General features: G+C 36.0%; 1 protein-coding gene across 4 annotated transcripts in view; it reads left to right on the top strand.

Annotated features, from left to right (window-relative positions):
* The window catches only part of VWA8 (von Willebrand factor A domain containing 8), a 336,953-nt gene that overhangs the window by 188,640 nt on the left and 121,240 nt on the right, over positions 1–27,073 (top strand). For all 4 annotated transcript variants that reach the window (XM_026493342.4, XM_044381840.3, XM_044381841.3 and 1 more), the window contains 5 exons: positions 4,402–4,477; positions 6,606–6,741; positions 9,300–9,419; positions 12,538–12,743; positions 14,005–14,156. In XM_026493342.4, the coding sequence (XP_026349127.2) occupies positions 4,402–4,477; positions 6,606–6,741; positions 9,300–9,419; positions 12,538–12,743; positions 14,005–14,156 (690 nt within the window). The remainder of the gene's footprint in view (positions 1–4,401; positions 4,478–6,605; positions 6,742–9,299; positions 9,420–12,537; positions 12,744–14,004; positions 14,157–27,073) is intronic.

The raw sequence follows: 27,073 nt of genomic DNA, 5'->3' as shown, positions 1-27,073 counted from the left end.
TTATGCTTATCTCTTATTGGCAAAAATTACCCTTTATTTCTATTTTCATAATCATCCCCTTTTAAAAATATTCAGCAAATATTTGTTAAGTGCCCCTATGTGCCATATTCTCTCATTCCTTTCTCATGTTTGGTTTGTATTAATGAGTAGTCTATTCCTATAGCCAATTTTATTTAATGAACTACGAAGTTAGAGATAATTTTTGTTAACTATTTGAAACTCTTAGGTGTCTTCTTTCTTCCTTCACTCTTATGTTTAACTACTATTGTTTTCCTAAAAGAAAGCTAACCATAACCAGTTTAAACATAACTTACTAAAATATCATTTTCAAAATAAACGTCACTATTTTGAGATCATTTGCTCCTCAGTGAATTAGCAGATATTAATGTACCTTTACAAACAACATTTCAAGAACAGATTGGGCTTGCTCCCCAGAGGCCAATTTTCTTTTTCCTTATTTTGACAAAAACCTGGTCTTTATACAACCTAATTACTTTTATTGCATCTAGAATGATTTTAAATTACTATCGAAACACTATAACTCTAATTATTAAAAAAAAAACTTTAAAAGAAGAGTTAAAAGAAAAATAGAGTTTAGCACCATATTTCTTTGAGTAACCCCTTTATCTACACAGGCTTTAATTGATAGACAACTTTAGTCTGCAAGATAGTGAGAAGTGAGAACATTTGTGTCAGCAGTTAGCTGAACATTCCAATTAATTCAGTCATTACAGATAACAGTTATATACTGGAAAACCATCTTTTTATTAAACCTTAGGCTAAGAAAATGTGATTTGGGTGTGTTTTAAATTTCCTTCTCCCCAATATTATTGAAATTATTGACTCTATTTAAACTTTCGTGTGAGCTTATATTTTCAAAGCTGTTCTTGAGAAGAACAATGGTAATAGAATTAAAATTGTAGCAAATAAAATACTCTCTTAAGATTATTGCCTGTTTGTGTGGAGAACTAGTATCTTTTGATCCAAGATGTTCCTAAATACAGAGCAATGATTTTAATCAATTTTTCTGCAAAAGAATCATTGTATTGGCTTTAAGAGTCAGTATATGCTACTTGTGACAATAATGATTACCTTATCACTTAACTAAGTTGAAGTTTATAATCTTGTAAGATACCTTGAAAAACAAGCTTTTTTTCTCATTGTATTAAGTACCATGCAGAAGATAGTAGGTTATTTTCCACTTTTACATAACCAGTGAAATTTACTGTCATATAAGCCAAACAGTTTTTCTAATTGCATATTATTTGACACATTTTACTAACCTGAGCTTTTCCTTTGATGTATAGGATGGAGGATCAATAAAAAGAACAGAACAAAACCACTTTTTTCTATAAATTCCTCTTTCTCACAGAATATTCCACTGAAAGGCATGCTTTCCATTTGTATTCATTCTCTTTTGTAGTCCCTTTTGGAAATCATCTGATTTGTGCATGTTTCATTAAACTATGGTTTTTATTTCTAGCACAAAAGTCTTTTGATAAATCTAATTTGGCAAGTTGTATCCTATCTGAATTCAGCTGTTACAGAACAATTATATTTGCCTTTTTAAAATTGGAATTCAGCTTGCATTTCCTTCCCACTGACAATGATATAAGAGTTCCTTTTTCCATTTTGGTGCTGGAAGGTGTCATGTTGTTGCCCATTAAATATGTGACAAATGAGGTGAGAAATTCATTATATTGCTATAAAAATCTGTGTGAACACATCTTTTTCTCTTCCTCACCCATCCCCCCTTCTGTATCACTAGAATATTAACAGCGAATTTAAGTGAAATTAGTTAAACTGTGTTCTTACTTGTTTAAAACTCTAAAAATTAACTTTTTAGTAGAAGATAACTATGTCCTACAGGAGACTTATAAGACCCAGGAATGTGGAAATGGGTCTATGACTAGATATCATTACATTACATTGCATTACATAAGAAACATTCTATCCCTACTAAAAGTTGATAAGCACCAATAAAGTGTCACAATATGTTTTCACTTTTCTTAACATCTTCAAAGCTTTGTTTCAGACCATTTTAATTTGAATTTTAACCAATATGAAAGAATAATATGGAAATCTTTGTAAAGTGTAGTGCTTGGGCTAGTAGATCACAGGACAGACATCAGACCCATAAAAGCCAGAATCTCAAGAGTGGGAGCTTGAAAGAGGGGTCAAGAAGGGCAATAGGCCAGACCTCCAGGGAATTCTCTGAAGAAGCCAGTTGCCATTCAGTCAAATTAGAGGGAGAAGCCTTTCAAGCTAGGTGCAAAGAAGTTGGAGTAGTCTAGAAATTATAAATGTTGATAATTGTATTGCCAATATACCTGCTCAAGCCCTGGTAAATGAGGACTCTGATGGAGGAGTTACTCTTAACAATAAGTCTAAATTCAACTCAGCTAGAGTCCACGATGGACATAAACCATATCCCCGGTAGTCCCTTGAATAGTGAACCCCAAGTGTACTTCTCGATATGACTGTACTTTCTAATACACACTTATAAATTAGTAAAGATTCCTTACATCTAGGAGAGTCAGCCTTAATCTAACCCAACAGTTACTAAAGTAGCTTCTATATTCCAGATCCTCTGTTTAAAAAAAGGGGGGGGGGGTTTCCATGATCCAATAAATTTGGAAATCCACATACTGTATGTTGTGCTATGAGCTACAGTGTTGATTTTTAACTTTTAGCATTTTTGTCATTTTGTTCATACATTCATTTATTTAACAAATATTTACTAAATACATCTTGTGAGCCAGACATCCATTAGATGCTGGGAACAGGAGGAGGGACAGATAGATGTGGTCCACAGTCTTAAGTCTTACAATCTGTGTAGAAAGATATTAAAATGAGTAATTACAATACGGTGTGTTAGGGGTGGAATAGGGGAGATCCAGGGCTCAAAGGGAACATACAGTAGGGTCAGCTAACCTGGTCTAGAAAAGGTCAAGGAGGGGATTGCTAAAAAGCACCAACTATGCTAAAAACCTGAAGATCAGGTGGAAGTTAGGCAAGAACTTCAGTCGCAACAAAAGCAAGAATGAGAACAACAAACAGCCAAAGCTGACGTGTACTTGCACTCTTTCTCTCCGCCGTGCGCTGTGCCAGCTACTTTCTCGTTGCTCCGTCATGGAGCTTCCTGGTGGGGGTTGTATTACTTACCCAAGATCAGATGGCTAATAAGTGACAAGAACTAGAATTTCAGTCCTGATTGGTCAGACTCCAAAATCTTCTTTCCACTACCCCACAACTGCCTCACAAGGCAGTTGACTGGTTTTGATGAAATTTGTTTTGCTAAAGCAAAAATTCACTTGAATGATGTCTCAGGTTTGCTTTATTTGTGATTGTCATATGGTATTTATTGGGTTTTTTTAAGAGATACACATTTTATAATTTTAGTATGTTATAAATGTTAGCATTTGGGGAGAAATTTCAGAAGCGTATTATAGCACTAAGGTCTGAGCTTCACGTTCCAAGTCTCACACATAGTAGGTACTCAAAAGAACACAACTGTCACTCCGTTTATTACTTAAATAAGTGGTAGGGTAGTTTGAAAAGACAACTTCGAATTCTTATAAAGAAAGGTGCTACTCACATTTTTAAAGTAATTTCATTTAATTCTCCGTGTGACAGGATCGAGATGGCCATAGGATTTTGTATTTTAAAGATGAAGATATAAAATTGGTCCCCTTGAACATGTCTGGACCTGCCTGTCACCTGCAGCTTGTGTACACATTTTTGGCAAAAGAATATTCTTAGGTGGTATGAACTTCATATCTCATCGTGTGAGGAAGTCATAGCTCACTATTAATAATTTGAATATCCTGATCTAAAGGAAGGTCTGGCACATGCTAGCAAAGAGATTTAAGAAAAGAAAAAGGAGTGCCTTAATCCTAGCAGAAATGTTCAAAAATCTGTAGTTCTGGAAGGGGGGTGAGGCAGTCTGGCTTTTGCACACACTGACGGCAGTTTGGGCCAGAATGTGTAATTCACAGAACTGCCTTAATTGGCCACATGAGCACAGCAGTCATCACCAAACTCAGCATCAAAATTCTTTTCAAATAATATAAATATTATTTCTTTAATGCAAATATATATTTTTAATCTCTCCTGTTCACCCCCAGGAGGTGATTTTGAGGAGTAAAATAGTCACAAGGGAAATTCCTAGAAGGAAAAAGAGAAGTAAAGGACCTGAATAATCTGTAAACCTGGATGGATTCCCAAACCCTTGTAATTTATATTTACACCTACAAAATACTGGCGCTGGATGGAATTTCATTTGTTATTATTCATTTTGAGAGAAGCAGGATGGTGAACAAAGAAGTCCTTCTGTGCTGTATTTTTATTCATGTCAGTGTATTTTCTTACTAACTGTAAAATGTTTTGGTTTAATTTTAGGGACACCACGGTACAAACCCTTACTCTTCAGCCTTCTGTTAAAGACGGACTAATTGTATATGAAGACTCACCTTTGGTTAGTAATCCAACTATATGAATAGTCTCGACTGTATTTTTCTGAATGATAGTTGTATTTCAGCCTTCGAGGGGGGATATGTAAATCTTCCGTAGATTCCAATGGATTTCCGTCTCAACTGGAAGACACTCATTCATATGTCATTTGGGGAACGGACATTTAAATACAATAATTGAGAAAATGTTTTCCTATTCTGTTCTTCTCTCTTTGGAATGACTTAGGGAATGATAGAAATCCTCTAATGATTTCTTTATCATTCCAGAATTAAAAAAAAAAAAGTTTGCTGTTTTCAGATATATAGAGTTTAAAATTAGATAATGCTTCTAAAATTTTTTAAATGATTTTAATGAATAAAATATTAGCCCCGTGTTTTGGGTAGCTGGAAAGACCCATTCCTCACCTTTTCACATAAGACCCAAAGAAATCCTGGCCTGCCAGGCCTGTCTCTCTGTGTAGATAACGCCTTTGTATCGGTGGCACAATAGGCCAACATGAGAACCTCTGTGGTCCAGAGGCTTTCGAAGTGATTGAAATCTTTCGAATCTCATTCCTGAATTCTCCCAGGTTGGGCCTGACTTTCCCTGAACAGGGAGGGGTGTGAAGGCTGAAGTTGGATTATTGTTAGGAAGGTATATATTTTCTCTCTCTTTTTATTTTTTTATTTTTTTAAAGATTTTTATCTATTTATTTGTCAGAGAGGGAGCACAAGCAGACAGAGCAGCAGGCTGAGGGAGAGAGAGAGAAGCAGGCTCCCTGCTGAGCAGGGACACAGGGCTCAATCCCAGGACCCTGGGATCATGACCTGAGCTGATGGCAGAGACGCTTAACCGACTGAGCCGCCCAGGTGCCCCATCTCCCTCTTTTTAAATTCAGTTTATTTTTATCCTAAAATTAAAAAGAAAAACCCTTACCAGCTTTTTTTTTTAGAATATGAATAAAATATTTGTGGTAGAGAGAATAATCTATTTATCAATCTGTATTTCCTTAAAATTATTTGCCAAAACTATATAATGAGAAAATTTTATTATATGGTTCATTTTATGTTATGAGAAATTTCTTACTATTAAAAAAATAAGCTTTGGGTTTACATTTAAATTCATTGAGCATTCCCCCTATCTACCCTCTTAAAATGTTTTTAAAAGGTTTTCCTAGCTTTTACCTTTCTCTTCATAGTGTCGTCATTTATTCAGACACCTAAGACCTAGAGCTCTTTCCTCTTTCTCCTTTCCCTACTTCCCATCTAACCAGTTGCCAAGACTATAGATTATACCTCCAAAACACTCTTCAGATCAGTTTAGTGCTTTTTATTTCCACTTTTGCATGCCTCCTCCTCTAAAATCAGGTCCCCCAAACCACTTTTTTACCAAATTATTAGGGTAATACCCTTTTAGTCCATTTGCATATTGCTGCCGGGTAGGACACCCTAAGGTGTAGCTCCAAGCTTTGTTCCTGTCATGCCTGAACTCATAAATCCTTATGAATTTATTATTAAATGTGATGAAGTACATATTTCTCAGTCTGGCAGTCAAGTTTTTAGTAGCAGAGACCTGATCTACCCTTTCAGACCCTGTTCTCTCTTATGTTTAATCCCTGCTTCAGCGAAGATAGACTACTCATACTCACGCTTCCCTCAGTAAGTCCCGGGATTTCTTGAGTTTGACCGTTGATTCCCTTTATCTTGAATACCCACTTCACCAGCCATTCTGATCTGTTAAAATCCTACACTCTTTTAGAGCCATACAAATGCAGTGGTCTAATATGCACTCTTGATTGTGAAGTCTCAATCGTCTTAACTCCCGTGGCACTTATATTTCTGTATTTGTTGTACTTGTTTTAAATCTCCCCTCCTCTAGGGTGCAAAATGCAGACATCACCAACATAGGAGTAATTTGATGCTAAGGCGAACTAAAGTGATTCCTGCAGAGTTAACAGTGCAGTAACAATGTGAAGCTTTTGGTGGAGGTCCATAAGTTTGTTTCCAGCTCTGCTACACACTTTCTTTGTGGTAGTATATCCATAAATTAAAATAAAACTAGCTGCTATTATAAACCCAGAGCAATGAGTGATAAAAATTTTAAAACATTTGCTTCCATTTTGTTTGTTTATGATAAATGTTCTGTCTTTAAAGGTTAAAGCAGTGAAGTTGGGTCATGTTCTGGTGGTAGATGAGGCAGACAAAGCCCCAACAAATGTCACCTGTATTTTAAAAACTCTAGTAGAAAATGGAGAAATGATTCTAGCAGATGGAAGACGCATTGTTGCAAGTGAGTATAAAAAAGCTTTCATTATATGCAGATTTCACATCTTTGGTATCAAATCACACACTTGGCTGACTACTTATCTACAAAAAACAAGCATAAGTTCACTATAACTGAAGTTGTCTGTATTGACAGTCATTTATAAAAGTCTGTTCTGAACCTGTCTGAATCTGAATCTATCTTTATTTCACATTTTTATCGTCAGAGAGCACCTTTGAAAATTTCCATAGTAGTTTTAAGACAAATCAGCTTTGTATTTTTCTACTCTGAGAATACCAACTATAATCCTTATATTCATTTCTCCATTATTTTGTGCAACTTATTTTCTTTTGTTGTTATCTGGATTTTTAAAAAGCTCTAGCATGTTTCTATGACTTATAATATTAAAATTAATTTTATTGTTACTCAATAATTAGAAAAAATTGCCAGGGATTTCATTATATATGTGTATTTGTCATATTTTTGTGTGAATCAGTATGTGCGCATGTGTGTACACACACACACACACCCCTAGTTTTGGACTATCTTCTTCCTTTTATTTATTTATTTAATTTTTTTTCTTGTTGTTAGGAAAACTGTAGATCGATGAATCTCATCAGTCTGTTTAATCTATAAAGACAAATTGTTTGTCGGATGTAACGTGAGAATATTTTCTAGTTTCTAATTTAATTTTTTTGTGTGATGAAAAGACTTGGACATCTGTGAGTAGCCGGTGAAAATATATATAGCCAATAGCAGGGTGACCAAACAAATTGAGACTAATAACTGAAATCTTCAGTGTTTAAAGAGAATATGTGAAGAAAACCCCATTAAAAATGTACAGGTGCATCACCAGAGAGGTTCTTAGACATTATCATCGGAAGATGGCCATTTCCAAGCCTAGGAAAGTAGCATAAAATACAAATAATATAAATATAAATAATAAAAGTATCCTAACATGTTGACTTCATAACGAATTTATGGGAAAAATGAGAATTTGAGGTAGACAGCCTGAATACTATCTCTTAGAAAGATCATTCAGTCTCTCAGGATTAGAATTCTGCCTGCCCCTTTTAGATACATCTTGAGGACAGTGAATGGAAAACAAGAAAGAATTGCTGAATGAAAATTACAGTTGAAGAGTAATTATATCTCAGTGACGTCTACATTTTCTAATACAGTTTTGAAGAGTAATCTAGAAGAAAAGGAGTCATCCTAATTTTTAAACTCCAATATAATTGTGTACAACATTTTAAACATAAGAGCCCTTGAAGGTCTTCTAAACATGGTTTCTTAAAACATCACTTCTAGAGCCATATTCCATTTTCTTTCCTTCTTAAGTTTTCATTTTTTATTATTTTTATTTTAATTAGCTAATTAAATTTTGCCTGTGAAGCATACCCTTTTATTTACCACAACTAAGATTAACAGGGATCAAACATTAAGATTATTGATTGTATTTAGCACGTGAATATATGGCATATTTGAAAGATTATATTAAAAAGGACAAGTGTAAGTTCTTACAGACTCATCTCAAATAAAATCGCAGGTGCTTCACAGCTATCCTTTTTAAAAGATGGCCAGCCTAAGGCTGGGATTTTTTTTTTTTATATAAAGGCTTTTTTAAAATTTGTTTTAAATTTATTTATTTGACAGAGACAGCCAGCGAGAGAGGGAACACAGACAGGGGGAGTGGGAGAGGAAGAAGCAGGCTTCTAGCAGAGGAGCCTCATGTGGGGCTCGATCCCAGAACGCCGGGATCACGCCCTGAGCCAAAGGCAGACATTTAATGACTGCGCCACCCAGGCGCCCCTAAGGCTGGGATTTAAATAAACCCAGATGACAAGTATTCCTTCTTAAAATAACCACAATAAAGTTTTTACCAACTGAAATTATCATCTGGACTAGCAGTTCTATCTGAAATGTACATCATCAGTCAGTAGAATGTGATCTTCAGTTTCCTTACTAACTTTTAACATTTGCACAAAGGAAGCTTCCGTCAACTTGCAATTACTTATTTTAAGAACTAAGGTAGAATCCTTTAATTGGGAATAAATCAACATTGCACTAATGAGCTGACTAGGTGCCCAAGGCCTTTATTCTATGTTAAGTTTCAGGACAAGTAATCTAAACCAGGAATCACTCCTTAGCTGCATAACGGCAGGCAAAGTGATAGAGCTACTGATCTCATGAAATCTAAAGGACGTTTGGATTATCCTTTGCGTTTTTGGATTATCCTTCGTTATGGATTCTTATCTTTTTTTTTTTCTTAAGGAATAAAGCATCTCAAGCCAAGTTTCAATACTGCAAGACAATATTTGGACAAGTTTGCTTTTTAGATATACATAGAATTTACATAAAAATACAAGTCCCTGTAAAAATCAGTATAAGCTTTATCAGTATTCTGTTCTTACGCAAACTTTCTCAAGAAAGTTTTTTCCTGTAACCAAATTGTGACAACCAGATTTTTAGAGTTTTTTATGATTGGACAGCATGACTGCTTATATTATTTTAAAGGCTATCACTTGATATTCTTAAGAATTATTAAATATGAATAAAAACTAAATAGGGATTCTGTTTTTCAGATTCTGCTAATGTTAATGGAAGAGAAAACGTTACTGTGATTCATCCTGATTTTAGAATGATTGTCTTGGCCAACAGACCTGGATTTCCTTTCCTAGGCAATGATTTCTTCGGTACTTTAGGTAAAAACAATAATGAAAACAATAATAAAAATAATGGCACTGACAGTAATAATATTGTCTTAGTAACAATGCTGAAATGGCTGTCACTGAATGCTACTGTGTCGTCATCACAACCAGCTTGTGAGAGCATTTGTTATCCCCTTCAGAGAAGGAGAAAGTTGGATAATCAGAGAGATGCTTTTTTTCTGGAGTCACTTAGGTGAGAATATTAGAGCTTGGCTTCATATCAAAGTCTCTCTGATTCCAGAGCCTGTTTACTCAAACAGTTGTACTATACTTTGTTGTTTAGGGCCTCTTAGAATAAAACACAAAATAAGGAATGGTTTGTAGAGTTCGGTTTTGTCATATCCCCATAACTATGACAGTTTGACCAGCTCTGAGGACACTGATTTGCGTGGCTCGGAGAGGCCCCGAGACAGACTTCATCATCAGGAGCCTTTTAGAAGGACTTCTCTTCTCTATAACCAGGAGGTAATTCTGGGTGCTAATAATTCTCATACTCAGCATGAAGTAGACTCAGTCTCCTAGTAGGATTCTTGACCTGGCAATTCCATCAGTGAATTTATGCAAGAGAATTCCCTGTGCAATGATTTAAGTACAAAGGTAGGCAATATAGCATTGTTTACAGTAGCCAAACAATGGAAACAACCCGAATGTCCATCCAAACGGGATTAGATAAAGAAATTCTATTATATCCACACAACAGAATACTATGCAGCAGTTTAAAAAAAAAAGAAAGAAAGAAAGAAAAGTTTACCTATGCTGAAATAAAAAAACAAAAACAATCCTCAAGATATATTTAGTGAAACAAATAGCCATAATAGTAGTCCATCATTTAAATTAATAAAAAAAAAAAAAGACAAGAGGAGAGGTATACATAAATATGCTTGTCTATGTGTAGAATTTCTACAGAAGATCACTCAATACGTCTCCCACATCCTCTTATCTCTCTGATTTCATGTCCATTCTGTTCTATGATGCTTTTCCCATCGCTCATTCTTTTCCAGCCACTCTGCTCTCCTGCCTCTTCCTTGAACATCCGAGGTACGCTCCCCTTAGGGTCTTCCCATTAGCTACACCCTCTGCCTGGAATGCTCTTCCCGCACCAGTAGCTGCATTTGCTCGGAGTTCACGTTCTCAACAAGGCCGACCTGCTCACCTCCCCCTCCATTACCGTTTCAAATGTTCTATACTGTGCTTTTCTTTTTTTTCTCTCTGAAACATACGGTTTCTAACATTTATACTTAGGGTTCATTGTCAGAATATAAACTTAATGAGGACAGGGATTTTTGTGGTTTTGATCACTGATGTATATAAAATTCCTAGAATAGTACTTAGCTCATGGAAGATATTTATTTGATGAATGAATGAATGAATGAATGAGGGGTTAATTATCATTTTACATTAATGTTACATTGGATTTTTGGCAAAAAACATATACTTCGTGTTTGTGTTCAAATGTGTTTAGTCTGAGATACAAGCTTGAAGTTATCATGGCTTGCACTTTATTCTGTTACTTTTATAAATATATAATAATCATAAATTATGATTTGAATGTTTTTTTTTTTTTTAAGAGAGTGTGTGTGCATGAGCAGAGGGGAAGGGGGAAAGGGAAAGAAAGAATCTTAAGCAGGCTCCACCACTGAGCCCCTAGCACGGGCTCAATCTCACGACCTTGAGATCACGATCTGAGCCGAGATCAAGAGTCAGACACTTGGGGCGCCTCGGTGGCTCAGTTGGATAAGCGTCTGCCTTCAGCTCAGGTCATGATCCCAGGGTCCTGGATTGAGCCCCTGCATTGGACTCTCTGCTCAGCGGGGAGCCTGCTTCTCCCACTCCCTCTGCTGCTTCCCCTGCTGTGCTCTCTCACTCTCTCTGTCAAATAAATAAATAAAATCTTTAAAAAAAAAAAAAAAGTGCTTAACCAGCTGAGCCACCCAGGCACCCCTATGATTTGAATGATTTTTAAGAATTAGAAAGTTCTTTCTAAAATAAACATATTAAATAATGCAAATCTATTTACTTTAACTTCTTTGTCCCCTGGTCCCTTGGATTGTGAATCAGTAAAATTACATGAACTTTTAATATGACAAATCCATCTCTCTTGAGCATAGATTATACTGTTCTAGGATAATCTCAGTTGCCTAAATTACAGTTGAAATATTTTGTGTTTCTATATTCCTCTCTCTTAATTTTAGTTTAGACATTGTCTCTGAAGGCTTTCTTCTCCAAAACTAACTTCCAAAGTGTATTCTAGCAATCTGCATAAGAAATAAACTGTGTATTGAGCAGTAATACTAACTCCCCCTTTTTTTTTAATTTTATTAATAATTTTTTTAATGTTTTTTTATTATATTATGTTAGTCACCATACAGTACATCCCCGGTTTCCGATGTAAAGTTGATGATTAGTTGCGTATAACACCCAGTGCACCATGCAATACGTGCCCTCCTTACTACCCATCACCGGTCTATCCCATTCCCCCACCCCCCTCCCCTCTGAGGCCCTCAGTTTGTTTCTCAGAGTCCGTAGTCTCTCATGTTTCATTCTGGTACACATAAAGAAACATGCGTATGAGATAGATGTCTGTAATTTCTGAAAATATTCAACATGTGTTCAAATTAAAAACACAGTCTCAGAACCATATGAAGAGTATCCAACGAAAAAGGAATAAATCACCAAAACTCTGTGTTTGTATGTATGTGTTTTTACAAAGACTAATCCAGGGATGGAAGAATAAATACACTGAACTGTTAATCCTGGTGCCTACGGGGGAGGGAGTGGGATCGGCAGAGACACGGGGGGACTTCTCTTTTTTGGCTTTTTTATTTGAGTATCTCCCAGTGGGATTGTATTCAAATATTACATCATTTTTTAACAGAAATAAATCTGTGAAGAATAAACCACACATCACTCGGTTTCCTTTTCTTTTGCTTCAGTCATTTGCTTTCTTCTCTATACCAGTCTGTTGTGGGACAGGCTTTCTGTGCAGTTTTACACATTTAAAAATATAAGTTATTTGGTGAACTAACAATGACCCTAAAGGGTCATTCTGTATTTCCTATGGCATTATAATGGATTACTTGCGTGCTGAATGTGAATCTCTTTTCTCCTATAGGTGATGTTTTTAGCTGCCATGCAGTTGATAATCCCAAACCCCATTCAGAGCTCGAAATGCTCAGGCAATATGGACCAAATGTGCCTGAGCCCATCCTTCAGAAGCTTGTGGCTGCCTTTGGAGAGCTGAGGAGTTTAGCTGACCAGGGCATTATTAGCTATCCTTATTCTACCAGAGAAGTTGTCAACATAGTGAAGCATTTACAGGTATGGCACATGCCCTGTGCATAAAGGTTTAAAAGAAACCATCAATCTTGTTTTTTTTTTTTTAGACTGCTTAATGTATACCAGGTCTTTCAATTTCTAAGATGTAATCCTGATTCAGACGGTATAATATGAAGTGTTTGTAATCTAAATTTAAATCTGGAAGACTGACAAACAGTTAGTGTTTGTTGTTGTAACAAACATTTATGTTGTTGACTTAGTCAAGATTCTATGCCATGGCCATTACCAAGGATTTGGGTAATTTTTTAGGGTAAAAGAAGACAAGAGAGTGAGACAGCAAAGAAGCTTCACCACTGTTCGACTTTATACAACAAGCATGTGGTTCTGAGTGAAAAATACTTCCATTTTGAAAACAAAAGATGTGGAAATAGTAAACTCAGTACGAACTAACAGTACTTATTATATGCCCATAAATACTGCAAGAAAGTTCTATAAGATAGAATAAATGGAGAGGGAAATGCAATTCTTCGTAGCCAAGTACAATGTATAGTCCAGCTTGGTAAAGAAAACAAAAAACCCAGGCCAGTTCTACTTTTATAATAAATAATGGTCTCTGAGTGAAAAGTCACAATCTAATGACTCTTGACCTCTGGCCTATCCCCTAAGGAAAATCTAGAAAGGAAAATAGAAAGCTTCATTCTGCATATTAAACCACGAAAAGACAAGCTCAGATCCCAGAGCCTAAAGAAAATCAAGACAGAGCCGATAGAGGACCCAGAGGACACAGCCAGTGTCCATCTTGCTATTAGTATTATTTTTCTTTCCCTTTTCTATGACCTATTTATCTATTCACTGTACTTCCTATGTTCTTCTTCTCTTCTTTTCTTGATCCTTTATCTTTCCTTTCATTTATTCATAGACCTGTGACTTCTCTAAATACTTCTGTATAGATATTCAACACTGCTCTATCTATTTAAGAAGGAATTTTTTATTTAGCCAATCTACTACTCACTTTAAAGGCAGTGGAAGTCACCAAACAGGATCTGAGCACTGATTTAGCATTTGAGAGAAGGAACTATTCCCCCTCAAATTCTAATATTTATTTGAAAAGGAAAATATTAAGTTATGAGAGCAAACATTAAAAGGAAAATGTATATATTCCTCCTGTCTTGTTACCTGACAAGGCTCATAAATTTCTGCTAAAGTTTATTCAATCATTATTGTTCTATCAGTTTTATAAATCTTTATAATATTGTATATTTTATCACATGTGTCATAAGGGAATTTTTTTTTCTTAATACAGAAATTTCCCACTGAAGGTCTCTCCAGTGTGGTTAGGAATGTGTTTGACTTTGACTCCTACAACAATGACATGAGGGAGATTTTGATTAACACTTTGCACAAACACGGGATACCTATCGGAGCAAAACCAACCAGTGTGCAGCTGGCGAAGGAGTAAGGCAAACTCATTGATCAAATACTCTTGGGGGTTACTGTTCTGATTCTTAAATGGTAATACTTCTGAATCTGCTGTTACATACTGCTAAACTGGCATGGGGTAGAAATTCCATGAGTAAGCTTTTCACATATATGTTGCTATTTGCTGGCTGGATTTCAGTCAAATCGCATTATTTATAGGCCTGTAAATTGAGAATTTTAATTATTTTGAATGTCCCACAAGTAGATGTAATGTAATCAAATAAAGGGAAATATTTGTTTCTTTAACAGTCTCTGTCCTTTTGTCGAATTATTATGACTCTCATTATTTCCTAATCTAGTGCAAAATCATGGTACAAAAATGAAAACTACCTAAAGGGATAATATGTATTTCGTTAAGATCATCTTATTTATGTCACCATATATTTTTGTTATGATCGTTTTCTAAATTTATAATCATATTAACTTAAGAGAATGTTGGTTACTTATTTCAGCTCAACAGATTAAAGAGGTTGTGAAAACAAGTGGGTTTGTTTCATGTAGGCCAATTGCCTTCCTTTTATTCAGTAATTATAGGCTACGTACTTAATCTTAGTAAAGAATCTTGCAAATATGTTGTTTACCAGAAAGATAGCTGATATGGTTTGTAATTAAGTTAGGCAAATTCACTAGAAAACAGATTTAGATATGTGTCACTCAATTGGTAATGCATCTAATGCTATCTTTTCTATAAAAAAATAGTCAATTACCATAATTCTCAAGGGGCAATAATTACTTTTAAATTATTATTTAAATTTAGTCTCATATAGGAGGCACTCTCTACCTTCCTTAGAAAAAAATTAAGTATAAATTAATGATTAGTCCAGCTATACACGCACACATGCATATATATCCTAAGTGTATATATCATCCTTATTTATTTATTCTTTGAAGTTATTATAAAAACTTATCAGAATTTATACAAATAAAAATAAATTGTTAAAGCTTTAGCAATTTCTTCTAGGACTCTTAAAGAGAAACAAATATTTCCCTTTTATGGTGGAAGCACAAGATGGAGTTATGTTTGAAATCATCAGTGAATTGGTTATATTAATGAATGAGTCAATTTTCTTGAAAAGAGTCATTTGGTGTCAGTTGTTAATACATACAATTTTCTCTAAAATACTGTTTTACTGATTGATTAGCAGTGTTTATAGGCATTTTGAAACTAGTTGCTGATTTAATAGCATACCTTCTATATTAGAGAGTTCAAGAAATTATCTTTAATATGCAAACTTCTGTAAGTGCTCATGTTTTTTACTTCCTTTTTATGAACTATATCTTTATTTTCAATTGGAAATAACATAGTTTTTATTACCATTAACAAATTTCTGTAGAGTCCTGGCTTCTTGGAAACCAGGCTTATGATTTCAAAATAACTTTTTTTGGATGCTTGAACAACTTGAAATAAAAATTAAAATACGTATTAGTTGGTAAGATCAATCAGAAAATGGTTGGCATTTTAATATATTCATTACAGTCTTCAGTTCTAAACTAAAAATTCTTGCCATGCAAGTTAATTCCAATTCTAGTACTTGTGAGTGGAAACAGTACATTGAGCCTAGAAACAAGATGGTCACACTCATGCCTAAGATGGGGATGGAAACAACTAGTTGTCCACCCACTACAAATAGCTAAAAATAGACTCATAGAGGAGTGAATTTCCCTTGGGCTGGAGATGATAATAGACTACAGTTTGCACATTCACAGCATTTTTTCCATGTCGGTAAATTGCAATGACTAGGGCAGCTCAAGAGTAGTGATGTCATTTCGTTGCCCTCTAAGTGAAATCCACAGGTTCCATACGTCTATTTCTGTTGAACAATCAGTCCTGTACTTTGGATGGGATAGCATGGTAAGTGACAAAGTAATGGCCTGGGAATTCAGCAGTTAGTCACATATTCAACCTGTGTGCCTGGTCAGTGATGGAGAGACAGATCTTAGCCTGTTGGTAAAATGAGGGCATTTTATTATAGATAGCATAATTATATCAGACAGCATCTAATTAGTACATGTTTAACAATGGAAGGGGTGCATTTAATAATAACTGTAAAAAGAGATATAAAATAAAGCTGTCGTAGTGAGGCCAAAATATAGGGTCATTTTCATAAAGTTAATAAGGTTAATTTTATTGATAAGATTGCTTCCTATTCTAACATCATTTACATTTTAATATAATCTTAATTTTCTCTCCTTGCAAAAACAAAAACAATAAGAAAGGAGTGATACTAACGTTTTCTTTTTTTCTTCCTGGAGTAGCACACTGTTAATAGTAATCACATAGACATCTGAAGTTTTAAGGTTGTCCCCATGTGGTCTTATAATTTGCTTTGACTTTTCTAGCCCTTTTGCTAAACCTTGTACTTCACTAGACCTTTTGCTGAACCAGTTCTTCCAGGCTGCTCCTGCCCATCTCTGCATATACTATGTCAGTGAAGAAGATCCACACTGGGCTTCTGCTCCTAAAAAAGAAAGACAAAATGTTTTACTTACTGTTAATATCATTTTGCCCTGAATGAAAAATCCTTGCTACAGCCTCTTAATCTTGTTCTGTAATCCAACCATAGTGTTTATTGGATGGGAGCAAAATTACACTGAGTCCAGAATCAGGTGTTCACATTCACACTCAAGATGAGAATGGAAAAATAATTGGCCACCCACTATATATAACTAAAAAGGGATGTAAGGCGGACATTGTAGAAGAAGGAAGTTTTCACATGGGCACAGATGATACTAGAGCACTGTTAGAAGATTTTATTTATTTGAGAGAGAGAGAGAGAGAATGACCGGTGGGGACGGGAAGAGGGAAAGAGAGAGAGAGAAGCAGACTCCCTACTGAGCAGGGAGCCCTATTGTCCCAGGACCCTAGGATCATGACCTGAACCAAAGGCAGACGCTCAACTGACTGAGCCACCTGGGCGTCCCTAGAGCACCGTTTGTACCGTCTTCTGTCTACAGAACCTTCTTCCTCAGCTGCAATGAGGATATGTTTTGGCTGTTTGGTGATGTCCCATTCCTGCTCTTTGGTGAATTCCCAGAAGAGATGCTGTCACTTCCCCTTTTGTTCTCCTAAAGAGTGCAGCATGGTACCTATCTCATAAGGTCTCTGCACATTTTTAAAAGGCCCAGTGTCCTATTATGAGGTGAATATGACTTATCTTCTTTACTAAACCTTTGCTAAACCTGGTGCTTTTAGGCTGAGTCTTACCGGGTGGTTATTTTACATGCTTGTCATGTGTAACACAGCTCTTCTTCCTGATCTATAATATATTCCCAGTTCTTAGTACTGAGATCAGAATCGGCCACCTGTACCCCCACATTACACTGGCTCTTCCCACTAGTACTCCCTGAGGTTTTGTTTTTTGTTTTGTTTTGTTTTGTTTTATCGTTCCCTTTTAAATTTCCGATACACGAGATAGGTTAGGCCAAAGAGATGACAGACATAGCCGAATAAGGAAGCACACTGGGAGGAATTTAGGCAGAGATAGAAGGATTTGGGTTAAAATGTGAGCTTCTAAAAAGATAATCTGAGCTATTGAGTTTCAGATGTCGTTGGAGGGAAAAATGAGTGCACACTCACAATTAATTCTAAAGATCCAACCAAAAGCATATCAATTATCTACTGTGGTAGAGATAGGTAATGTATTTCAAAGTAAAGTTTTCTTGTTTTTCCTTAAAATGAGCTTTTATTTTTAAAGTTTCTTTTATTTAGGAATAAAGGTACTACTAGCACATTGGTTCTTCTAAATTTAAAAGTGTGTTTCAGAGTAATTGATGTCTAACATGCTGGAGGGAAGCATTTGTTTTAAAGGGGAAAAAAACCTTGTTTTTTGTAACATAATTTTAAGTGACTTTTACAATATTTTATCTTAAATTTATATATCACTCTCAACTTCACATTTCTTAAGATGAGAGAATTATCATTTCATAGATTTACAATGGAATATGAATACTTTACCTCTAAACATATTAATTAATAACAATAGTAATGATGGTAATGTAAACAGCTTATAGATAACTATGTGCCCAGCACATTTCTGATCACTCTCTTACGTGAATTTAAATAATCCTCATAACAAACCTATCATATATAATGTTATATATATATATATGTATATATATACATACATATGATATTAGTATTGCATTTTGTAGATGAGGAATTTGAGACAGAGAAGTTGTATCAATTGCTTAAGGTCAGAAGGCGAATGGGGGCAAATACTATACATATACATAATTTTCATTCCAATTCTAAGGATAAATGAAGGCAGATTGATAGGCAAATGACAATTCGGAGTTACTCTTTATATGCTGAAAATTACAGAAATTTGTTTAAAAGGGCCCTGAGATTTTAGGTAAGCAACTTGGAAACATCACTGACTATGATGTCATACACGCGTAACTCTTCAGAGTTATGATAGATTCAGATCTGGGGGGGAGGGTAGCCCCCAATGACATTTCACAATGAAAAGTAAGTCAAAAAGTGGATCAACATAGACTTTTGGCACAACAAAGATCATTTGAGAGACCTCTTCATTTCCAGTTAAGTTTCCTTTTTTTTTTTTTTTTTCTCCTCGGTATAGTGAAGGATCATGAAATAAAACACAAGGTAATTCATTTAGAAAAATAAAAACAAACTAGAAAACTCTATTTGGCTGCCATATATAAAAAATACACTGTCCATTATTGCTTCCTGATTTGTAACACAAAACTAATTTATGGAATCTTCTCAAAGGTTATGGTCATTTTTAAATAAATCAAACATTCAGAGAAATTATCTCTACCCTCTGAAGTTATCATTATGTGTTTTTCTCTCCCTGTCTTCCCTAGGAGACATACATGTCTATAAAATATTTAAATGACATCTTTCTTACTCTAAATTCTTTGTCCTCAACTCTGTTGGTTTCTTTTTTAATTGTGCTTAGTTTATTCTTTTTTTTAAAATAACATATAATGTATTATTTGTTTCAGGGGTACAGCTGTATGATTCATCAGTCTTATGTAATACATACCCTCCCCAGTGTCCGTCACCCAGTTACCCCATCGCTTCACCTCCTTCCCTTCCAGCAACCCTTAGTTTGTTTCCTATGATTAAGAGTCTCTTATGGTGTGTCTCCCTCTGGTTTCGTCTTGTTTCATTTTTTCCTCTCTTCCCCTGTGACCCTCTGCCTTGTTTCTCAAATTCCACAGTTTATTCTGAAGCTAGTTTCTTTTTCGTGTTGGTTTGTTTGTTTTGTGGTTTTTGGTTTTTGTTTGTCGTTGTTATTGTTGTTGTTGTTCTGAGAGAAAGAGCACCAGTGCAGGGGTTGCAGAGGTAGAGAGAAAGACGCTTAAGCAGGCTCCACACCCAAAGCAGAGCCCTATGCGGGGCTCGATCTCACAACCTGAGATCATGACCTGAGCCAAAATCAGGAGTTGGATGCTTAACCAACTGAGCCATCCCAGTGCCCCTTAAGGTAGTTTCTTTTTTCCCCAAAGCATTGATTGCCTATTTGTCACTGGCAAACTACCTATTATCTACCAATCATTTATTTGTATTAGCCAAGGGGAATAAAAATTTGAGGAAATCAAAAAGGTTTTATATGTATTTCCTTATGATGTATATTTACTAAGTGAAGAATGACATCCCATGTATTTTTAAAGTAAATAAGCAAAACGAATATTAAAACACTTGTAATTTCACCATCTAGAGATAACCGTTGTTAATTCCTATAGATCTTTTCATGTGATTCTGTGTTATTTCATGCAGTGAGAATTTTTTCTTTCCAGTTTTTTTCTGAGTTTTTTTGTTAATAAAAGAGACATTTCTCTGAAAGGGGGTTCTTTTTAAAAGAACCTCTTCCAAGTTTATTGAAAAAAAAAATACAGTTGACCCTTGAACAATATGGGGATTAGTTGCCCCAACCCCTCATGCAGTCACAAATCCTTATATAACTTTTGACTCCCCCAGAACTTAACTACTAATAGCCTACTGTTGACCAGAGGCCTTACCAGTAGCATAAACAGCTGATTAACACGTTTTGTATGTTATATGTATTATTACTGTATTCTTATGCCAAAGGAAGCCAAAGAAAAGAAAATGGTATTACAGTACTGTACTTACTGTATTTATTGAAAAAAAATCTGCATGTAAGTTGGACCCATGCATGTCAAACCCATGTTCTTTAAGAGGCAACTGCATAACTGTAATGAATTAGATTTGAGCATATATAATCCTCCTTCCCCAACCTCTCTTTTCCTGCATTCTTTTTCCATTCTTTTTGTTCCTTGAGATTTGGGGCTAACTTATTCATTTATTCTAAGCTTAATGAACAAATTCATAATCCATATAAAGTGTTCTCATAGAGAATACAGACAATACTTTGTGTATCAATACTTTGTGTCTTTATACATTTGTTTAAATATGATTATCATTTTCAGACATATAAAAATGCTGTTGCCATAGACTGCCCATCTAAAAATGACTGTTACATGTGACTGCATTTAAAAAGTGTCCCATAATTGTTGAAGAAGCCCTATTGGAGTCTTGTTACTCTTCCAACATCCTGTTGACATCTGTATTCTCTCTCTGCTTTCAAATGCTTTCTTGAATTTTTTTTTAATTTCATTTTTCAGGCAAAATAAGGTAACTTTGAATTAATAAGGTCTAGGTCTGTATTAGCCAATATTTTTTTAAACTTTTTTAAGTGGAGCCCAGCACAGGGCTTAAACTCACGAACTGAGCTGAAGACGAGCTGAGATCAAGAGTGAGACACTTAACCGACTGGTGTCCCAGCCAATATTTTTATTAAACTTCTTAAATAAGTTCACGTTTTAAACAATTTAATAATACAGTGGTAGCTGTTGAGAATAGTTGCCTTTGAGAGAGGCCCCGGAGTAGAGAAAGGAAGCTCCACTTTCTGTGTTGTTTTAATATCCTAACGTGCATTATTTTCTATATTTTATTTTTTAAATGCTCACCAACTATCTAGGCACTGGAATTATTCATTTTGTTTTCTTATTTAAATAAGTAAAAATGATGAAGTAAAGGTCTATTCTGAAATTGCTCTATGTGGGGATCTTTGGTACACCACACTGCAATGGCTACCTGAAGGGTGCAACATTGGCAGCCTTACCAACAGCAAAGGAGAACTCACGTTCACCAGACATTTCTATTGCATTTCAGCACAATATAAGTAAACTTATGCATTGGTGGACATCAACATAAACATATCAAGTGAGGGAAGACAGCACTTTTAAAGCAGCAAAAATAAAAATAGTTGCGTATTTGCAGACAGAACAGCTTCATCTACAATAAATGTCTTTGAAAGGGTATCTGTCTAGAATTGGTTTTCTATGTTAAAGACTTATCCTGTGTATTGGAACATCAATAGCAGCTTCATCTCTGACCAAAACCAGCTTTTGGGTACCAGAGGCATCACAGAGAACATTCCTACCGGGGCCTCTCTTTGGAGTAATTTCATTAGGTTTTAGTTTTGAAAATAGGAATTATTATTGGTTTACTGTTTATCGCATTAAATTAAGACTTTCTTAAGAAAGTTTTGTACTGCTTCTTCCATTTTCCAAACTATTGTATGCTATAATTTTCTTTTTATATTCTTGGTTTTTACAAATGAGTTCATGGTACTGATCATGGAGTTCTAAGGTGTACGATTCCACTCTGAGTGATGACTTACTTTCATTTCATAAAAGAGCTCTTAGTTTTCAAAAGTAGTAAGATTTACATAATGACATCGCAGAACTATTATGAGCAGAAGGGTAGTATTGGGTTTTATAGTTTCATAGCCTTTGCCCCATATTCTCTTGGTATATTGTAAAGGAGCTTCATGCCATTTCATTTGCTTTCAACGTCTTTATGAAGGTGCAGAAAAAATTTAAAATATAACCAATCTACATAGAAATCATTAAGGTCTATGAATCTTCTTTCATACTCATCTTAAACCGTCTCACAGAATTATCCTTGGATTCCCTTAAGCATTTGCAAGTGATATCTGTCACCTGCCTACATAGAAATTCCCAATCTCCACCTATAACTCTTCGAAATACACCTGCAAAGTAGATTGCATCATTTATTGAGAGTCATGTAGTCAGTATGCAATGGGGGAAGAATGCTATGGTAGTTTGCAACTTGTCATTGAGATGAGAAACAAGTAGGTGAAGATATTGGCAGTTCTGGTGTAGCCAAACATTCATTTATTTAACAAACATTATTGAGCATTTATGTGGTAATATGGTGTGGCTTAAAATGGTGGGGTTCGGAGCCGAGGGCCAAGAAAGAATTCTTGAGATGTCTTCGGTGCAGAAGGTGGTGTTATTAAAGCACAGGGACAACACCCATGGGCAGAAGGAGTGCACGGTCATGAGGAGTGGCCCGTTATATACTTTCAAGTTGGGAGGGGGTTCGGGAGAGCACAAGCCTCCAAGGTATTTTGGAAACAAGGTTTTCAGGATTCTAAGGAGGCTAGCTATTGTTAGGAAAAGGTCATTTATTACTGTTACTCAGTCAGGGGACCCTTCAGATGTCTATCAGTGGGCCATATGTTTAGAGGATGATTGCTAACATGTATCTTGGACGGTAGAGATAAAGGAAGTTTCCAAAGGAATTTTTATATATTAAAGAAGACTTAGAGGATCCTGGAGGGGTTGGGCTAATATTGCCTTTTGCCCTTAGCCAAGTGTCAGCATCCAGGCAGCTGAGCTCCCAGAGGAAGGTCACTCTGCCTATTTCAAAGACTTGTCAATGGGATGTAGGCAGTAAGGACATTTAATTTTTTCTTTTGCCTTTATTTCTCACATCAATACACACTAGGTAAGGAGTCAGAAATATAAAGGTGAAGAAGGCTTCATATCTGCCTTCAAGGAGGTCACGGTGCATTGGGGAGGCACCCAAGTAAAGAGTGACTTGTGTTATGTTAGAGCCACACTAGAGAGAATTAGAGAGGTAGGATTGCTGCCTTCTGCCTTGGGGGAGAGTCAGGGAGGATTAACCAGGCTGAATGCTTAAGGGATTACTAGCCCTTCTCCAGGCAAATAAAGAAGAAAACACTTCAAGCAGAAACAGTTTTAAGAGGCCACAGTGCATTTTGGAAACTGCAAGTAGTTTGGTGACTCAAACAAAGGATGGAATGAGGGCATGCCTTGTGATGGGGCTAAAAGGGAGAGAAGAGTCAGAGGGAATCCCAGAATTTGACTCCAAAAAGTACCATGGTCAAATGCGTAATTTTAGAACGATTCCTTTGGGTTTTTTTCTTTTTTTAAAAAAACAAACCAAAAGGCAATGAAGCTGACAGCAGGAAGACCTGTCTGGAAGCAGTCATCTGAGTGATGCTCAGTGAGGTTCAGTGAGGGCCGGCTTGTGGCAGTGGGAAGGAAAAGAGGCCCAAGAGCAAGAGAGATTTCAGTGGCAGAGTGGATGGATTCTGAGTACCAGAGAGTCAAGGATTCAAGTAAGATGTAAGCCTTACCCTTGATGAATTCATCTCATTGGGAAAATACATAAACTATCAACCTTGCTATGCAATGTTATATTCAAAGTGCTATATTCAGTAGGGTTATCTCATCCTATGAGTCCCTCTTGTGGGAAATAACAGAGGTTTTCTGTGGGGGATTGGAAGGGTGGGGAATTTCCAACTGGGAAAGATTCAATCTCAGTCAGTCTTGATGCAGATAATTAGAAAAGGGAAGAATTTAAGGTTAGAAAATAATAAGATGTGGTTGGGAAAGCAGATGGCAGAAAGAGAGAAGTTTTTGCAGTAAAACTTGAAGAAAGAGGAGAGAGAGGAATCCCAGGCCCCAGGACCATACTTTGGCACCTTCTTCGAGGAGGAAGAAAGCCAGAGATGGGCAGAACAAGCTGACAATGCCTGCTCTGGCACAGAGGGACTTGAGGCACCAGCACTAAGACTGCACAGGGTCATTCTGGATATTGGGGTGCATATTTGAGAACTGTCAGCCAAGAATAGCAAGTTTCCTCAAATCTTTTTCCATCTCATGCATCCAAATTACTCATTTCTATGACGTCAGCAGGACCTAGGTGGCAGAGGAACACAAGTCTAAGAAAGTGAAAGCCATCATGTCTAATGCAGAGCCAGGCAAAGACAGGAAACACACCTACACAGACCCGTTGTGTGCACATCATTCACAGCAAAACACAATTAACTGGCCAGCAACATATGAGATTATAGGGCAGGGAGATTCAGAAGTTTCTAGCAAACAAGGGAGGGTAACTGGGAAATAGTAATACCCACTATTACTTATTTAAAGTGTTTAAGGGGCTTTTCTATTTTCTCTTTTTAAGTATGCTGACTTTTTGTTTTAGTAAATATAAATATTTGCAAGGGATTCACTTCTGACTTTGCTCTCGAAAACTGAATTCTCTGTCAGGCCTTAAATTTGAAAATTGCAAATGCTATAGAACTGTATCCTAAGAGTTTCTAAGAGTTCCAAATGTGCAAATTTCCATGGAAACCCAGAAGAGCAAGAGATTCATCCTGCTCAGAAAGAAATATGGGCAAGAGATGCAGAGGGAAGTGACACTTGAATTGGGCTTTAAAAATGAGAAGGATTTCACCAACGAGGCAATACCAGAGAGGAATTCTGGGAAGAGGTAATAGCCTCTTGGAAGCACGAAAATGTGTAGCTTGTTCAGGAAGAACAAGTAGCAGTTCAAAGTGGCTAAGGCTTAAGTTGGCTGTAGAGTGAGAGGAAGGCATAAGAGCCAAAAGTGGAAATATTTGTCAGGGTTATTCTATTGAAAGGCTCTAGTAAACTCAGTTGGACAATCCAACCTAATTTTTACAAGAGGTTCGATTTAAAATATTAGGAGTGAGTGAGGACTGCTAAAATCGGAGTTGTTCTTTTTCTTCTCCAAGATGGTAGTAATTGATGAAGTTTTGAGAGTTGGTGGAACTACCCTGAGGGGTTCCACTATTCCTGTGAAAATTAGTTCTTGTGGTAAGGAGATGTTTTAGGAATTGTTGCTAATAGGTACATCAACAACTTCTAATTGCGTAATGCCCCTAGAAAGATCCAAATCTTTCTCACGTGTTTCTTTCAGACTCCAGAAATAGTACTGGCAAATGTTCAGAGAAGGCAGAAATTTGCCAGAACATACTCTTTAAAACCCCAGATCACCTCTTTATGGAAACAATCTTAGACAAATCTCTTGCATGTCATTCAGACTCAGCTTTGGTGTCCATATGCATCATGTTATGAATTGTGTGCATGCTTAGAAAAAAATTATTTTTGCTTCCTATGTAATTTGACCTGAATCATAATTTTGGTATTCACCTTTCTTTAAGTTAAAACTTTTACTTCCAGATCTTTATTAATACTTCCACAGGAGATTAAGAAACATCACAACATATGAATTGAAATACTTCATTGTTTTAAAAAACATAAATTCATGAATGACATTGAAGATAAAAAGTAGTGCTATTTATAGGCCTTAAGTTCATCCTCCTCCCCCTTAAAATCAAATCCAGACATCATTCCAGCTAAGACTTTAATAGAGTCAAACACTACAAGTGTCAGGATCTAAAAATCATGGAAAATACCATTGTCATTTCCATGAAATCAGGTGTAACAATTTAAGTGTGGTTTAGGTTGGATGACAGATTCCGGTAATGGAATATAGGGCCTTTTGCTAACTGATTATTCGTTAAGATTTAGCCCCAAATTAGTGTTGATTATGTTTCCAATTCCAAAGCTTGCTCATGCACCCAAATACAATGCTTCCCCTTTCCCCTGACTACCGACTTATTGAAGGGGAAAGAGTTAGTAATAGATTTTTCCACAGCTTATTGGGAGGAGTTAGTAGTGAAAAATAAATGAGGGACTTTGGTTTGCCTCAGTTGGCCAGTCTGGAGCCCACAGGAAAAGTCTTAGAACAACACTTCGTGTTACCAAGAAGGAAGATGGAGTCAGTTTGTTGTACGACTCCAGAATAGCCCATGTGTGTTTTGGTTTTAGCCTTATTGCCAATAGCAATCTTGTTATGTGGTTCCAGATAGTTTCTATATGGAGTACCTGAGGGTCCTTCCCATACCCTGCCAACCAAACAGCTAGTGCTATTTTTAGATGGAACCATGCAGCCTGGTTAATTTCCATGAGTGTCATTTAGAATGAGTTTGCAAGTTCAAACCAGATTTCTTGAGTATCCCAGAAATTGTCTATAAAAACTGGAAGTTGAACAAAGTTGCTCTTTCTCAAGTGGATGAACGTTTTTTTTAAGCGTCTGTATATTTTTGTGAGATTATTAAAGGCTTCATTTTTTCTCCAGATCCTTCCTATACTTTACTAGGAATTGAGGTGGTAAGTCACTAAGTATTTTACCAATTCAAGGAAAAATATGTAAACCTTAATTATGTTTGTCATCAAGGTAAAAACAGAATAGGACCTTACCTTCTTAGTTCCAGAAATGTGAAATCTTCCTTTTTTAAGTTTTTATTTTAATTCCAGTTAGTTAAATGCAGTGTGATATTAGTTTCAGTTGTACAGTATAGTGATTCAGCAATTCCACACATCATCCAGGGCTCATCAGAACAAGTGGGCTCCTTAATCCCCATCACATATTTCCCCCGTCCCTCCACCCCCTCCCTTCTGGTAACCATCACTTTGGTTCTCTATAGTTAAGAGTCTGTTTCTTGCTTTCTCCCTCTCTCTCTTTTTTCCCCCTTTGCTTGTTTTTTAAGTTCCACATATGAGTGAAGCCATATGGTATTTGTCTTTCTCTGACTGTCTTATTTCGATTAGCATTATACTCTCTAGCTCCATCCATGTCATTGCAAATGGCAGGAGTGTAATCTTCTTCTTAAAGTATATTCTAAATGTCATATTATAGACTATCTTTTAATAAAATATAACTCACTTCTAAATGAAGCACTCTTCAAATTTAT

Source organism: Ursus arctos, unplaced genomic scaffold, assembly GCF_023065955.2.
Source record: "Ursus arctos isolate Adak ecotype North America unplaced genomic scaffold, UrsArc2.0 scaffold_10, whole genome shotgun sequence".
NCBI lineage: Eukaryota > Metazoa > Chordata > Mammalia > Carnivora > Ursidae > Ursus > Ursus arctos.
This window is presented reverse-complemented; position numbering and strand designations above follow the sequence as displayed.